Below are 15509 nucleotides of genomic sequence, written 5' to 3'. Positions count from 1 at the left end.
TCAAAAACATTCTCTTTGGAATCACTCTGTCATCTTCCATCGCATTGAATTATCTGAATGTGAATCATTTTCATTTAACATACACTGAATGTGAATCTTGATCTTATTCATCAACTTTACTTTACTTACAACTCTGAATGTAAATCATTATCATATATCTTACTCTTTGAATGTGGATCTTGATTTCAACTATCAATAATCTTGAACTCTATCAAATTCATTGAATGTAATTATCATGTATCATACTCTTTGAATGTGGAACTTCATTTTTGTCTGTCAATACTCTTGAAATCTATCAAACTCATTGAATGTAATTATCATGTGTCATACTGTTGGAAATGGTGTCTATCTTTTGTGTACTCTTGTATGTACTTTCTGTGTATGTACTGCATGTTGACATTGTGCATGATTGGCATGTTTACAGCCCCTCCTCCTGCCCCCCAGCCGCCAAGCGGCAACCCATGTGTGCCATCCCCCTGCGGCCCCAACTCGCAATGCCGAGTGGTGGGCAACACGCCCGCTTGCTCATGCTTGCCCAACTACGTGGGCCGACCTCCCAACTGCCGACCCGAGTGCACCATCAATGCCGAGTGCCCCGGCAACCTCGCCTGTCAGAAGGAGAAGTGTACCGACCCGTGTCCGGGCTCGTGTGGAGCTCAGGCCACGTGTACCGTGGTGAAACACGCGCCTCAGTGCGCTTGTCAGCCCGGCTACACGGGAGACCCGTTCGCCGGTTGTACTCAGATCCAGCAAAGTAAGCAAACCGTCGATCGATACCGATGATAGCCTATTTATTCCCAACATCAGCTTCAACTGTAAGCGTGCAATCTGATAGGAAAATTTCATTATTTTGAGGCTTCTGTAACAGGGAAACTTTCATACTTTAAACTGATTTCAACAATAAATATTGATAATTTTTTTTTTATTCATACAGCTAACCTGATTTTTTTAAATGAATTTTATAGAGTACTTTAAATTAGATTTCTCAATTCTCATTTCCTAAACTCTTCACCATTGGTATTTATCAACAATTAAAAAACATCTAATTTTGTGCCTGTTGGCATAAATTCAAATCACCTCACAATTTGTTACAAAATGAATTATACTGAATTACATTTTTATTTTGTTCAATTAATTGAAATTTTGAGAATATGCCCAATATTACATTATTAGAAAAATAACATTGAATTTTCATACTAATAGTTGGAAAAGTATGACTTACATTCATACTTGATAGACTTTGTAGAAAAAGTAATACATTTTTAAATGAATCTATCGAAATTGTAGATGTGTATTTTGATTCGGATTAGATTATTACATTATAATGTATAGTTCACTCATAGCTACTCAATGAAGTATGAATGAGAAGATTCCATTATTTCTCCAATTTACTCATTTTCTTCATATTTAATATTCTCTTCTTGCTCCTAAAAGCAAAAATAAAAACAGTTGCACGCCTACAGATGAAACCTCGCTGACCTCCTGATCATAACTGACCCAAACTTTAACCATACGCGCTGACGCCTTCCACACTCTATCATGATATCTCTTGACATTGCAGTTCCACCAACCGAAGGACCGAAAATGCCTTGCAACCCTTCGCCTTGTGGGGCGAACGCTGTTTGCAAGGAACGCAACGGTGCAGGATCTTGCACATGTTTACCTGAGTACTTTGGCGACCCCTATACAGGGTGTCGACCGGAGTGCGTTATCAACTCAGATTGTGACCGAAGCAAGGCTTGTGTAAACAACAAGTGCCGAGATCCCTGTCCGGGAACTTGTGGCTTGAATGCTGAATGCCGTGTCATCAACCATGCACCATCTTGCTCTTGTCGGTCTGGTTTCACTGGAGATCCAATCAGTGCATGTCATCCGAATCCTGCCAGTAAGCACTCTTTCTCTATACTTTTCTATTACTGTTTACTTGTTTGATACTTTTGCTACTCACCCTATACTATTATTCTATATCCAGTTATGCTCTGTTGCTTCATGTAAATCTTTTGTGTGTTCTTACTCTCTTATACTGTGTTATCTACTACTCTATTGCACATCAAATTACACTTTTTGCTACTTTGATGTATATGCTACTTCTTGTGAATCTGTTGTGTGATTCTGCTCTCTATTACTTTATAAGTGTTATCTACTCTATCACTTATCAATCATACTCTTGAGAACTTTGAGACTTTCAAAGTGTTCAATCATATAATAACTACCTTACCTAGTTCTTCCTTTGGAATTTACCTTTGTGTATTGTGACTGTTGAATGTGCATTCATACTCTTGGAACTTTGCTTTTTATCCTATTCACTTCTTTTATCACTGTTATTCTCTAGTCTATGATAGTGTTTAGTAACTTTTTATACTCTTGTATAACTTCTTCATTCTTCTCTTCAATCTGTCTCTGTCAATCTTCCGCACAGTTGAGCCAGAAAAGCCACTGAACCCATGCGAACCGTCACCGTGCGGCCCATACTCGCAGTGCCGCGTCGTGAACGGACACGCTGTCTGCTCGTGTCAGCCGAACTACATCGGCACGCCGCCATCTTGCCGACCCGAGTGCATGATCAGCGCCGACTGTGGCCAGGACAAGGCCTGCATCAACCAGCGCTGTGCCGACCCCTGTCCCGGCACCTGTGGCCTCAATGCCCGTTGCCAGGTCGTCAACCACAACCCCATCTGCAGCTGCTCGCCCGGATTCACTGGCGATCCTTTCGTCCAGTGTGTTAGAGAGAGTAAGGCTTCTTCTTCTGCTTTTCTATCAGCTTTATTTATGTCCCAAGTCATTTTGAGACTATAAGTGTTTCACATTATACTGTTACATTCCCTATACTCATGAAATATTCCCACCCACTCCTTCTCCATCTAATATCCATTATCGTGTTTGCATAGTTTTACCATTGCAGTACACTTTATAAATCTTTTTTCCTTCTAAGCATTGCTAACTTTATACATTACATGCTACCTTTATACATAACATCACTTTGACTGTCTATCATGACCATGTATTTTCTCCTCCAATCGCAGTAGGCACTCTATGCATCATTCTTACATTCTCCTCTTATTATATACTTCTATCCACAGTGATGCATTGTCTCTCATACCCTATACAATATGAATTATTCATTCGAAATTCCTGAGCTCTTATCCACATTTTCCATCAATCTGATCTTTAGCATTACTTTAAATTTGATCAATTCCTATGCATTGACACTTTATCTATTCTTATGCATTTGTATTTTATCTATTCTTATGCATTGTTACTTCACTTTTCTATTTTTATGCATTGTTGGATATTGTTATGCATTATCTATCTGATCTTGAGCATTACTTTAAATTTTATATACACATATGCATTGCTACTTTACTTGATCTATTGTTATGCATTTTTATTTCATTTTATGTATACTCTTAAGCATTGTTACTTTTCTTGTTCTATATTTTTGCATTGTTACGTTACTTGATCTATTCTTATGCATTGTTACTTTACATGCTCCATTCCTATGCATTGTTACGTGTACTCTTGCGCATGCCTCTTGCCTTCCACTGTACTTGCAACATGCACGTTCTGTCACAGTTGCGACTACAGCCGCACCGCCCAGTGGCAACCCGTGTGTGCCCTCGCCATGCGGCCCGAACTCTCAGTGCCGTGTGGTGGGCAACACGCCTGCATGCTCTTGCCTGGCCAACTACGTGGGCCGACCGCCCAACTGCCGCCCCGAGTGCACCATCAACGCTGAATGTCCCGGCAACCTCGCCTGTCAGAAGGAACGCTGCACCGACCCGTGTCCCGGCTCGTGTGGTGCGCATGCCACTTGCAACGTTGTCAAACACTTGCCGCAGTGCGTGTGCGAGCAAGGCTACACTGGAGATCCGTTCGCTGGATGCACACTTGTGCAACAAAGTAAGGACCGCTTTTGTGTCTGTCTGGTCACTACTAACAAGGAGTCCTTTCTCACAGTGTCAGGCAATCTCGGTCCACTCCTCATCTATCTTTTTCAAGGTTCAGTGGTAGAGAGGACTAAGAATACCTAATTCTATCAAATAGTAAGAAGAATAAGACTATGAAGTCCTTATTTCATGAAAAGATGAGATTATTGTCCAGTTATTCCAACCCAGGTCTCAACTTCATGGGCTAACTATTCCCAAGAATATTTTTGTAGAAAGTATGCATTAAACCACTTCTCCCACATCTGAGATAAATGGTCCATGAATATTTTGTCATACAGTATGACATAAACAATATTATTGAACCCTGCAAAATAATCATAATGTGAAAACCATTACTTTTCCTTTATAGGACTACTACAATAATTATTGACATCAAATGAAATGAAATAGAAATCATTAAGGACCCTTTATATATTTTATTAATATGGAAAACCATATCTAATCATTTGAAATATCCTCGATTGAGAATTCTTGATATTATGAGAACTTTAATTTAATATTAATTCTTAATGATAAATTTTTATCCCAATAAGCTATCATAAAATAAATCATAGAATCCAAAACTACAGGTTCTGTAGTTACTATAAACGTAATACTATATAATACTATAAATTACTATAACTATAAACGAAAAACTAAAAGTAACTACTCATCTTGAACCATTTTAAAATGAATGAAGAACTGAATTAAACTTATAACTTCTGTTGGTCTATAGAAATTCCATTGTATATGGTCTACTTGTAGTTGAAATAAGCACAGATTCATCGAAATCCAAGTAGAAGCTGTGAGAAGGGACCACCAGCGACTACCCTCTACTTATTAGGCCTACTCACCCCTAACACGATACTGATGGCTTTGTCGGTATTGCAGTTCCGCCAACCGAAGGACCGCGCATGCCTTGCAACCCGTCACCCTGCGGTGCCAACGCGGTCTGTAAGGAGCGCAACGGTGCCGGCTCGTGTGTGTGTCTGCCCGAGTACTTCGGCGACCCATACACGGGATGTCGGCCCGAGTGTGTCACCAACTCAGACTGCGACCGCAGCAAGGCATGTGTCAACAACAAGTGCCGCGACCCCTGCCCCGGCACATGTGGCCTCAACGCTGAGTGCCGCGTCATCAACCACGCACCGTCTTGCTCTTGTCTGCCTGGCTTCTCTGGAGATCCTCTCACAAACTGTCCGCCTATACCAATCAGTAAGCTATCTCTTTCTTTCTCTATTTCATCTCTATCTGTTCTACTTGTATTCATCCGTCCCACATCATATCCTTGTATTCCTCTGTCTTGCTTTGAGTATTGTGTAATCTATTTTAAATCATATCTTGCATTTATCTATTTTAAATCATATCTTGCATTTATCTATTCTAAATCATATCTTACATCTACCTGTTTCACATAGGCTAATATCTTGGAGTTATCTGTTATACTCTATAACTTGCATTCATCTTTCGCACATCATATCCTTTTTAGTATTGTGTGATCTGTTTAAAGGCATACATTGCATTTATATTCTGTTCTATATAATTGATGGAACAGTTCTCTAATAGATCTATCTATTGAGCATTATATCTTAAGTCAATCTATTCTACATAATATCTTACTTTGATCTGTTTTACATAATATTTTGCTTTGATTCTTGTGTAACCTGTTCTATATCATATTCTCGTTTTTAACTGTTCTATATCGTAATTTGTGTTCTTTCTTTTGCTTTAAATTTTCAATCATCTGTTCCATATCGTACCTCATGTTGATCTCTTTTGCTCTAAACTTTGAATCTTGTTTTCAACTTCTCTCCTAAATATCTATTTTCTTTTCTATATTTTACATATTCTGCTATTTTATCAAACTAGTACTTCCCTCTCTGTCCACATAATTTTTGACCTAAATTTTTCTGGACATTTTTAATTATTTTCATGCTTAACAGAAAGTGGATTTCATTCATAAAATTATTCTTTTTTTCAATATATTATGTATTCTTCTTGCATGGTTATAACTTTTCTCTGCTTCTATCAGGCCTACAATAAACACATAATTTTTCTGACAGTATTTTTACTTCAATTTGAACAAATTAAGCTGAAATTAATCAACCTATGAAGATGTTTTATGAGTGAGGTCACTTTTAATTCTACGAAACGAGTTTCCAACTACCTCAATTTTGTAAATATCTTCCAGTCTCATGACTTTCTTTCACATTTCTCAATATCTTACCAATTTCTGGGTGTCTGAATACCACCTACCTTGATGCACGCACTGTACAATCTTGTGATGCTATTCGTTGTGACTGTTAGCACCGGTACCTCCGACGAACCCATGCAGCCCGTCGCCGTGCGGCCCGAACTCGCAGTGCCGCGAGGTGAACGGTCACGCGGTCTGCTCGTGCTTGGCCAACTTTGTCGGCTCGCCGCCCGCCTGCCGACCCGAATGCGTGGTCAGCAGTGAGTGTGCGCAGGACAAGGCCTGTATCAACCAGCGCTGCGCAGATCCCTGTCCCGGCACTTGTGGCTCTAACGCACGCTGCCAAGTGGTCAACCATAATCCCATCTGTAGCTGCGCGCCTGGTTTCACAGGCGATCCTTTTGTACGCTGTGTCAAACAAGAAAGTAAGACTTCTTTCGCTGTCTACCTCTTAACTTTATCTGTCATTTTTCCTCTACAAAAATCTGTATTATTTCTTGTCTTATGTGTCTTTTCCAATTTTTCAACAACACTATTTTATGTGTCTGTAATTTTCCTTTACTTAAATCTATATTATTTCTCCATTTATTTCCTCATAAATTACAAAATAAATCAATGATCTATACAATATACATTGTAATAATTAAATTAATGCACTAAATCAAATGTTTATATTACTATTTTTCTTTATCAAAAAAGTGTAGAGTCGAAGAAAATTGTATTATTTGTGATTTTAATACAATTTTACATCATGGTGAGTGATCCAATCGACTTGAAACTTTTTTGACTTTAAATTTTTCCATTTATCAAGGTGAAACTCCCATAGAATACTTTGAAATCCATCTCAAACTTGAATATAAATTATTCATGGAATATAACAGAGCAGAAGTCTATTCCAACTCTGTTATTATTGGAAAAAGTGTTTTGTAATAAACGTAAATACTATCTAACTCCAATATAGTTTACTAAAAATGTTGTGTTTAATAGATGGTAGTAGTTGAATGATTTTGAAGTAATTTTGATTGTCTAACACTTAAAAAATACATTTTTTGTAAGTAGATTGAGATTAACCAATGAATAATGAAATGAAATACTTCTTATTTCTTATGTAAAAATATTTGACTTACTATATAGTATATTTCAAAATGAAATATATATGTAAATCAAACTATTCATTATCTACAAAACCTCTCTGTGGTGTTTTGGCACTTCTATTGGACTATCTGAAACTAGGAATTTCACTTCTAAATACTATACTGTACTTATTCAATTCTCTTAGAAACTATTATCTCTTGTGAAACTATCTGTTCCACTTGAATCAAATCATCTGCCTCTTAAGTACTATATTTCTTACTATACGGCACTATGTTTGTTCACTATTTTTCATAGGTGTTCTATTTTTCTTGTGTATCTTTTATGTTATCTAACATCAATTTCTGTGTTCATAGTTGTTCTTATATTCTTGTGTATCTATTCTAACACCAATTTCTGTGTTCATATGTGTTCTGTCTTCTATCTCTTGTGTGGGTGTCTTTACTATGGGTGAACTGTTTCTTGTAGCACCAACCACCCCTCCCCCCGCCGTGAACCCATGCGACCCCTCGCCGTGCGGCCCCTACTCGCAATGTCGTGTGGTGGGCACGACTCCCGCATGCTCTTGCTTGCCCAACTATGTGGGTCGTGCGCCCAACTGCCGACCCGAGTGCACAATTCACGCCGAGTGCGCCAGCAACCTGGCCTGTCGCAATGAGCGCTGCGTTGATCCGTGTCCGGGCGCGTGCGGCTCGGGCGCACTTTGTCGTGTCGTCAACCACGGTCCCGTCTGCACCTGTCCGCAGGGCTTTATCGGCGATCCGGCAAGTTTTTGCAGTCCTGCGCCCATCACAAGTAAGTTTTCTGCTGTCTCTGTCCGCTTTCTCTTGCACCTTATTCTTCACCAAGTCACTCTTCACTTTTTTCAATATTCAAAAACGTTCATTTCTCTTCTATTGTATGATTCCTTACCCAATCTCTTTTCCCTATTGAGATCTGCGAACCTCTTACTTAGTTTAAATTCTGATTCAAATAATACCCTTACTACCCTTATTTTCTTCCCTTCTCTTATTCATTCACTATTTCTACCTCTACCTTATTCCATCTCACTATATCTCACCTTATCTCATCTATATCTACGATACCTTACCTAACCCATTTTCCTCTTGCGATCTGAGGATCTCCTACTTAACTATATTCTGATTCAAATACTACCCCCACTACCTCTTTTTCTTCCCTTCTCTTATTCATTTACTATTTCTACCTCTATCTTATCTTAACTCACAATATCCTACCTCATCTCATCTATATCTATGATACCATACCCTAACTCATTCTCCTCTTTTGATTTGATGATCTCTTACTTGATTCAAATACTACGCTCTCTAGCCTTATTTCTTCCAACTCTTCCACTATTTCTACCTCTACCCTATCTTATTTTCCTTGAATACTTTCTGATCTATTATTCGAACTCCATATTCAATCACAACGTACTCCATACGAAATACACTCAAAGCATGCGAAGAGAAATATGGTACATCATCAAGGTTAAGTTACAACATAGGTAAGTATACCTATGTAATTGTGGTAAGTATATTCAGTAACAAAGTTATTTTATGTGGGAATTTCGTTTAGTTATAGTTGGTGTATGTTAAGATGTGTGGTTCTCATTGTATATATGGGTAAGCTATTGTTGTCTCTAGAGGAATAACACTTCTGTTTATAAAAGTATTATGTTTGTCATTAATCTGATGATTATCGGGTTCTATCATGTCGTAGCTACTTATAAGTTTAGTAGTTCTACTAAATAATTAGTTATTAACACATACGAATACGCTCTATCTACCAATAATAAGTCTAGTAACACATCATAACATTTGTAATTATATTTTTTCTGTGGCTTTTGTACGTCATCATATTTTGCTTCTTGTGTTCATTTTGTGTTACTCGTTCCTATCAATGCTTATTTTTTGTCTCAGCAATATATTCAATGAATGTGGTGAACTTGTGTTTGTTAAGCAGATTATATTTTCAATGAATATGGTGTATTTGTGCAATTGGTGATTCATGTTCTATAGGATATGAAATAGTTATTTGTGCAACTAGTGCGCAAAGTGACAGTTTGCTGCACCGAAAGAAATGTTTACGCCCGAGCCGTAGGCGAGGGCGGAATGGTTTCTTGAGTGCAGCAGAGGAACTTTGCGCACGTATTTCACATTAAGTTTTTCCTACAGTTACCATTGAATATGAAAAGTGGGTAATTATGGGTAAAATTGCCTGAAATCCATCAAATGTTTTTCTGTGTAATTTTATTGTTGATAAAAACCTTAATCCTAAAATCCTAAAGTCCTCGCTGTCCTTGGTTATAATATCTACTTAATAATTAGCGCGTTGTGCTTGGTTGCACCTCTGCTCACTATAGCAGCCACAGCAGTCACTGTTACCAACTTCATTTTGATTTTGCTGCACTGTTGCTCCATATAACCTACTAAGTATTTTGCGTTGCCATGTTGCAAATCTGGAGTGCAGAAAAATTTTTCCCGCACTAGAGCGGAAAAGTGATTCTTTGCGTTCTGTAATCAGTGCAGCAATGGCCACTTTTCAACGTAACTGTAGGAAAAAATATGTCACTATTAAAAAATATGAAAAGTGTGAATCACTAGTAGGAGCTTTTCTTAGCATTACTTGTTATCCAAACTTTCAAACAGCTTATACCTCCCACTCAATTGCTTCAATGAAATCGCTTCGATACCTCACAAATTTGCTCACACGTTTGCATTTACAGGGCATTCTTAGAACACTATACACACATTCCAATATTTCTCATTCAGTAATTAAAACTCTAAACTTAATGTTGGTAAAATTGTTTTTTCTTAAAACACCATATTCAACTCATCCAAATTCGACTCATCCAACTCTTTCAATATTATTCTTACAGCAACCTTCTAGTTGTGTCTATTGAAATTAGAACTTTCTAGTATAAAAAAATGTGCTGTATATTAAATGATTTTGATTTAATTTTTTTGCTTGCGTGAATAAATGAAATTAAATTAACTCTCAATTTTTGACGTTTTCCAATAGAGTTCATGGAACTCTAATTTAGACTGTCGAGGTCCAAATTGGATTCAGACTAGGGTTTAGATTTCAAGTTCTAATTAGGACTGTAGTATTGTCAAAAATAGACGATTTAAAAAAAAAAAAGAATTTTCAACTATAGTGTGGTCCACGTTATAATGACAGTGTATAAATATAGAATAATAGTGATGCCAATTCTCTGCATTAATTAATTATATTTCTACACCGTCAAAAACATAATTGTCATCGTTGTGGACCTAGAAAAGGATAGTGCCACCGGCTTTGTCGAATGATAGACAAGGATAGCAAAACCGAAGTTGATCAAATACTGTCATTATAACGTGGACCTCACTATAGCAGTTTGTCATTTAAAGTGAAATAAATGAGTATTTTTCCTATAGTGTTTTTATAATTATTATAATAGAATTCGTTGTATTTGTGAGAAATTTCATCCAACATATAATACACGAATACAATTTGATGCCGCAAAAATATCAATCTATATCTACAAAATGTATTTATTTAATGATACAAGTAACACAATTCATTAAAATGATTGGGGAAGGACCAACAGACACAGCCCTTGAAAGTGCCTTGTAAGGTTAAAGTACCCTTACAATAAACACTCTTTTCATAATTCACTTTCTAAATGAATGTTGCACACTGTGCTACACCTCTGCTTTGTGTCTCGACCACATGCGATGAATGTGAGCTTTATGTGCACCTCGCTAATGCTGATGCTCCTCCTTAGCTTCGGAACGCACGCCGATCCTGAGCGACCCGTGCTTGCCGTCACCGTGCGGCGCGAACGCCGACTGCCAGGATCGCAACGGTGTCGGCGCTTGCACGTGCCTGCCCGGCTTCCAGGGCGACCCGTACAGCGGCTGCCGACGTGAGTGTGAGAACAATCAGGAGTGCGCCGCCCAGCTTGCATGTATCCGGTTCAAGTGCGTGGACCCGTGTCCCGGCACGTGTGGTGTTGGTGCTGAGTGCACTGTCATCAACCACGTGCCTGTCTGCTCGTGTCCCGCCGGCTTCACTGGTGACCCGTTTTCCATGTGTCGCCAGGCGCCGCCCACACGTAAGTGCTTCCTCAACCCTGCTTTAAATGTGGCAATTGTTTCTTTCCATGTTTACAGAACAGAGATAATAAATTACGATATTCACCTCTATAAGTTGTCTCTTGAACTCTACTTGCTTTTCACTTGGTCATTGTCTCTTCTTTCCCTAGGATGATGAGCTCAACATTCATAATGGAAGGGATGTTGAGCTGTAGGTTTGGAAGGGAAGGGAATATGAAGTGTACACATGTCATGAAAGAGATTATGAGCTCTGAGATGATCTCTAGGTTTGTAATGGAACGGATGATGAGCTCTACTCACATATGAACGAGATGATGAGCTCTTAGATAAACTCTAGGTTTCTAATTGAAAGTATGGTGAGCTCTAGGTTCATAATTAAAGTAAATTCGTATGGCTTTTGATGGTGGGGAGTCCCTTGCGGGAAGGTCCCACCGCCTGAATATATAATTTAAGCCGTCAATGGGCCTTACGACTGTCATACTTCAGCCGGGACCGACAGTTTAACGTGCCCATCCGATAACACGGGAGTGATCTGGTTAAAAAACTTTTGGTATTGAGAGGGTTTGAACCCGGGATCTCTATGCTGCTACGCAGGTACTCTATCCACTAGACCACGGATCACTCCCGTGGTTCATAATTGAAAGGGGACGATGAACTTGAGATGCATTCCTAGATGAGTTCAATGAAAAGTGGAGATGATGTTCATTGGGGATGACGTCAAGCAGTCACCCTTTCAATGAGAATAACACAAAACCTGACAGTTATCTGTATGGTCTATTCACAGGTATTGCTTGCATTTTGAATGGCTTGATTTCACTTTTACACTTTATGTTCGGTGACGTAAAGAAATCTCTGTAACTGTGATCGCCTTTTTGTCTACTCTCGTCGTGTTTCTCTGAACTATAATTCTTATGTTTAACTGGTCATTACTATCATCTTGAACTTAATCTCTAACCGTACTTATGTTGGTATCATATTCCAAGTACAAATATCTCATAATTTTTCCACAAATTCTATTATTATTCATTGTATTACCGGTAGCCTATGTCATCAATATGTTGGGTCATCTTCAAAGTACAGATATTACCTAATTTCTTCCGCAATCTCATTATTTTTTATTATACTCGTATTATAAAAGTGGAAATAGAAATAATATAAAAAATTACAGACCTATATCAATCTTAAATTGCTTTTCGAAAGTTTTTGAAAAAATTCTTCATTCCATAATTTATGAACAGAGTAAGAAGATTATATCATCAGAACAGCATGGATTTTTGCCTGGTCGCTCCACTGTATCCAATCTCATGATATTCAGTAATGAAGTGTCACAGACTTTGGATCGTGGGGGGCGTACTGATGTTATCTACACAGACTTATCTAAGGCATTTGATACCATAAATCACAGACTTCTGATTAGAAAACTCGAAGTACTGGGATTCAGTAAAAATGTAGTTCATCTTATTCAGAGTTATCTTGAGGCGAGGATTCAATATGTAAAAATTCATCATTTCAATTCAAAATATTTTCAGTGCCCATCAGGCGTACCTCAAGGCTCTAATCTGGGACCACTCCTCTTTATTTTATTCATTAATGACCTTCCATCTGTTATCAACAGTTCTTCCTGTCTCATGTATGCAGATGATGTAAAGTTGTTTAAAGAAATTAAGGATCTAAATGATTACTACAATTTGCAGAGAGATATTGATCATATGTCCAGATGGTGTGATTCAAATGGGTTAAAAATTAATGTAGATAAATGCAAATTCATGAGTCTCACCCGGCAATCCGCTCCTCATAATAATATATATTCTATAAGTGGTATCCCTTTGGAAAGGGTGGAATTGTTCAAGGACCTGGGGGTGGTATTCAGCTATGACCTCTCTTTTAACTCACATGTTGAGTACACAGTTAATAGAGCCAATCAGCAGATGGGATTCATCTTGAGGACTTGCTCGCCCTTCAGTGATGTAGAGCCTTTGATACTTCTATATAAGTCAATTGTGAGAAGCCTGTTAGAATATGCATGTGAAATTTGGAATCCATATTATAATGAACAGATTTATCTACTGGAACGTTTACAGAACAAATTTTTGAGATGCATTTATTACAGAAAACATAATATCTTTTGTCCTTTTGATTATCCTTCCAATTCACTTAGAAATGAGTTCGATTTTACTTCTTTGAAAGTAAGACGCGATGTCAAATCACTTATTTTCCTTTATAATTTACTAAATAATAAAATTGATTCATCCCATTTGCTATAAAAAATTAATATATATGTAAATACCATTGCTCGCCGTTCTGGTTTTTCATTTCATATAGCGCGCTCTAGAACCGTAAGTCATTATAACTCTCCTCTAAATAGAGCTCAGAGAATCTTTAATCATTGTTCGGAGCACTTAGACGTCTTCTGGTTCTCCCCCTCCAAATTCCGTAAGATCTCATATAACTTGGTTGGGTAGCATGTGACCTGTCTTTTTGTGATTGATTTTATAAAATTTCTATTATTATTAATTTGATTATTCATTCTTGGTTTTACACAGACATCCTTTCTCTCTTCATTCTTCTTCTTCTTTTTTTCTCTTTTTATTATTACTTGATTCTATTTTGTTTAATAATTATTCTTATAATCAATTATTATTGTTTACAATTACTTCAATGATTATTTGTATTCTTTCATATTAATTGTATATTTCTTCATTTTTTATCTTCTTGTATTCCAAATTGTATAATGTGTTGAAAATATTGTATTGTGTGAAGGAGGCAAAATGGGTTTATCCTGTTGTCTCCATTAATAAAATTATTATTATTATTATTATTATTATGATGATGATCACGATGATAATAACAATAATAAATACGTACACTCTAACTTGCCTTCTTATACTGCACAAAAATTGTAAGTTCTATAATTTCTTTCTCTGACAGCGGCTCCAAGACCAGAAGACCCATGCGTACCAACACCCTGTGGACCGAACAGCCAGTGCCGCGTCTTCAACCAACAGGCGGTCTGCTCATGTTTGGCCAACTACATCGGTTCACCTCCCACCTGCAGACCCGAGTGCATTGTCAGCTCGGAGTGTCCTCTCGACAAGGCCTGCATCAACCAGAAGTGCTCTGACCCGTGTCCCAACACGTGCGGTCTGCGTGCTCAGTGCTCCACCAAGAACCATAATCCCATATGTGCGTGTCCGTCCGGCTACACTGGCGACCCATTCACACAGTGCTCGCCAATCCGTGAGTACTATTTGAATTAATTTTTCATCTTGAACAAACTTTTAAGTGATTATATCTGAATTACATATTACTTTAACTTCAATTCATTTTCTATTGATTATTTCAATATTTCGGTTTGAACTGCTTAGTAATAGGTAAATCTCAACTCAATCCAAATTCAACAATTATATTAAAAGCCAGAAATTAATAATCATTCTATCCCTCCATAAAACCAACAAAAAGAGGAAAAATACATTTACAATCACCAGTGGAATTTTTTACACTTTCATTAGTTCATTTATTTCTAAAAGGATGGCATTATTTATATATTCACAATAAATTATGCACCAACAAAAAACATACTTTCATAACAATTATTTTTCTCCTTATTTGTGACAATTTCAAACTACTGTATTCCAGTTATTGTATGTTAGAGATAGTTTTAAGAATATTCAAAAAATATTTTGACTACTATAATAGCTGGTGTATTTTAAAAGTATTACAGCAATCTGTTTAATCATGTTGTGATATTAATACATTTCTTAAATGTATTACAACAATGAATGTTACTAGAAATGTTTTTTTTTTCAATTACTGTATTATAAAGTAAATTGTAAACATAAAATATTCCCAACCATGTTAAAATTCAAAGGAAGCAGGTGAATCTACAATAAGTTTTGGTCCTTTTTTTAACATGGAATACTTAGAGTAGGATAAATAAATAATATTAGCCAATTAATGGACCATAACTGAATGAAATGAGTCTGTTGTCAACTAATCTGCTTGATGGATTGGAAGACCTCCAACAGATTTTATTTATATGTTGAAAAACGTTGATGCTCTTCTTCAGACTACTACAAGCTATACCAACTAACTCAGACCAATCTACTTACTAAATTCATAAATCACCAAAACTTTGTTTAATATGTTTGATGCAATAATTGGAGAAAAAAGTATTTCTTCTTGTCACTACATCACCATAAG

The 15509-nt window shown here is 37.2% G+C and overlaps 1 protein-coding gene across 1 annotated transcript in view; it reads left to right on the top strand.

The window, feature by feature from the left end:
• LOC111052168 overlaps window positions 1-15509 on the top strand; it is a 389458-nt gene that overhangs the window by 253710 nt on the left and 120239 nt on the right. Inside the window, exons 72-80 of the mRNA XM_039436353.1 lie at window positions 425-754; window positions 1562-1885; window positions 2420-2731; window positions 3574-3900; window positions 4818-5141; window positions 6234-6545; window positions 7681-8007; window positions 10979-11308; window positions 14238-14546. Of these exons, the coding sequence (XP_039292287.1) occupies window positions 425-754; window positions 1562-1885; window positions 2420-2731; window positions 3574-3900; window positions 4818-5141; window positions 6234-6545; window positions 7681-8007; window positions 10979-11308; window positions 14238-14546 (2895 nt within the window). The remainder of the gene's footprint in view (window positions 1-424; window positions 755-1561; window positions 1886-2419; window positions 2732-3573; window positions 3901-4817; window positions 5142-6233; window positions 6546-7680; window positions 8008-10978; window positions 11309-14237; window positions 14547-15509) is intronic.

The sequence above is a fragment of the Nilaparvata lugens genome, chromosome 10, assembly GCF_014356525.2.
Source record: "Nilaparvata lugens isolate BPH chromosome 10, ASM1435652v1, whole genome shotgun sequence".
NCBI classification, from domain to species: Eukaryota; Metazoa; Arthropoda; class Insecta; order Hemiptera; family Delphacidae; genus Nilaparvata; species Nilaparvata lugens.
Note: the sequence above shows the minus strand (reverse complement) of the source record. Positions and strands in the feature narration are given on the sequence as shown.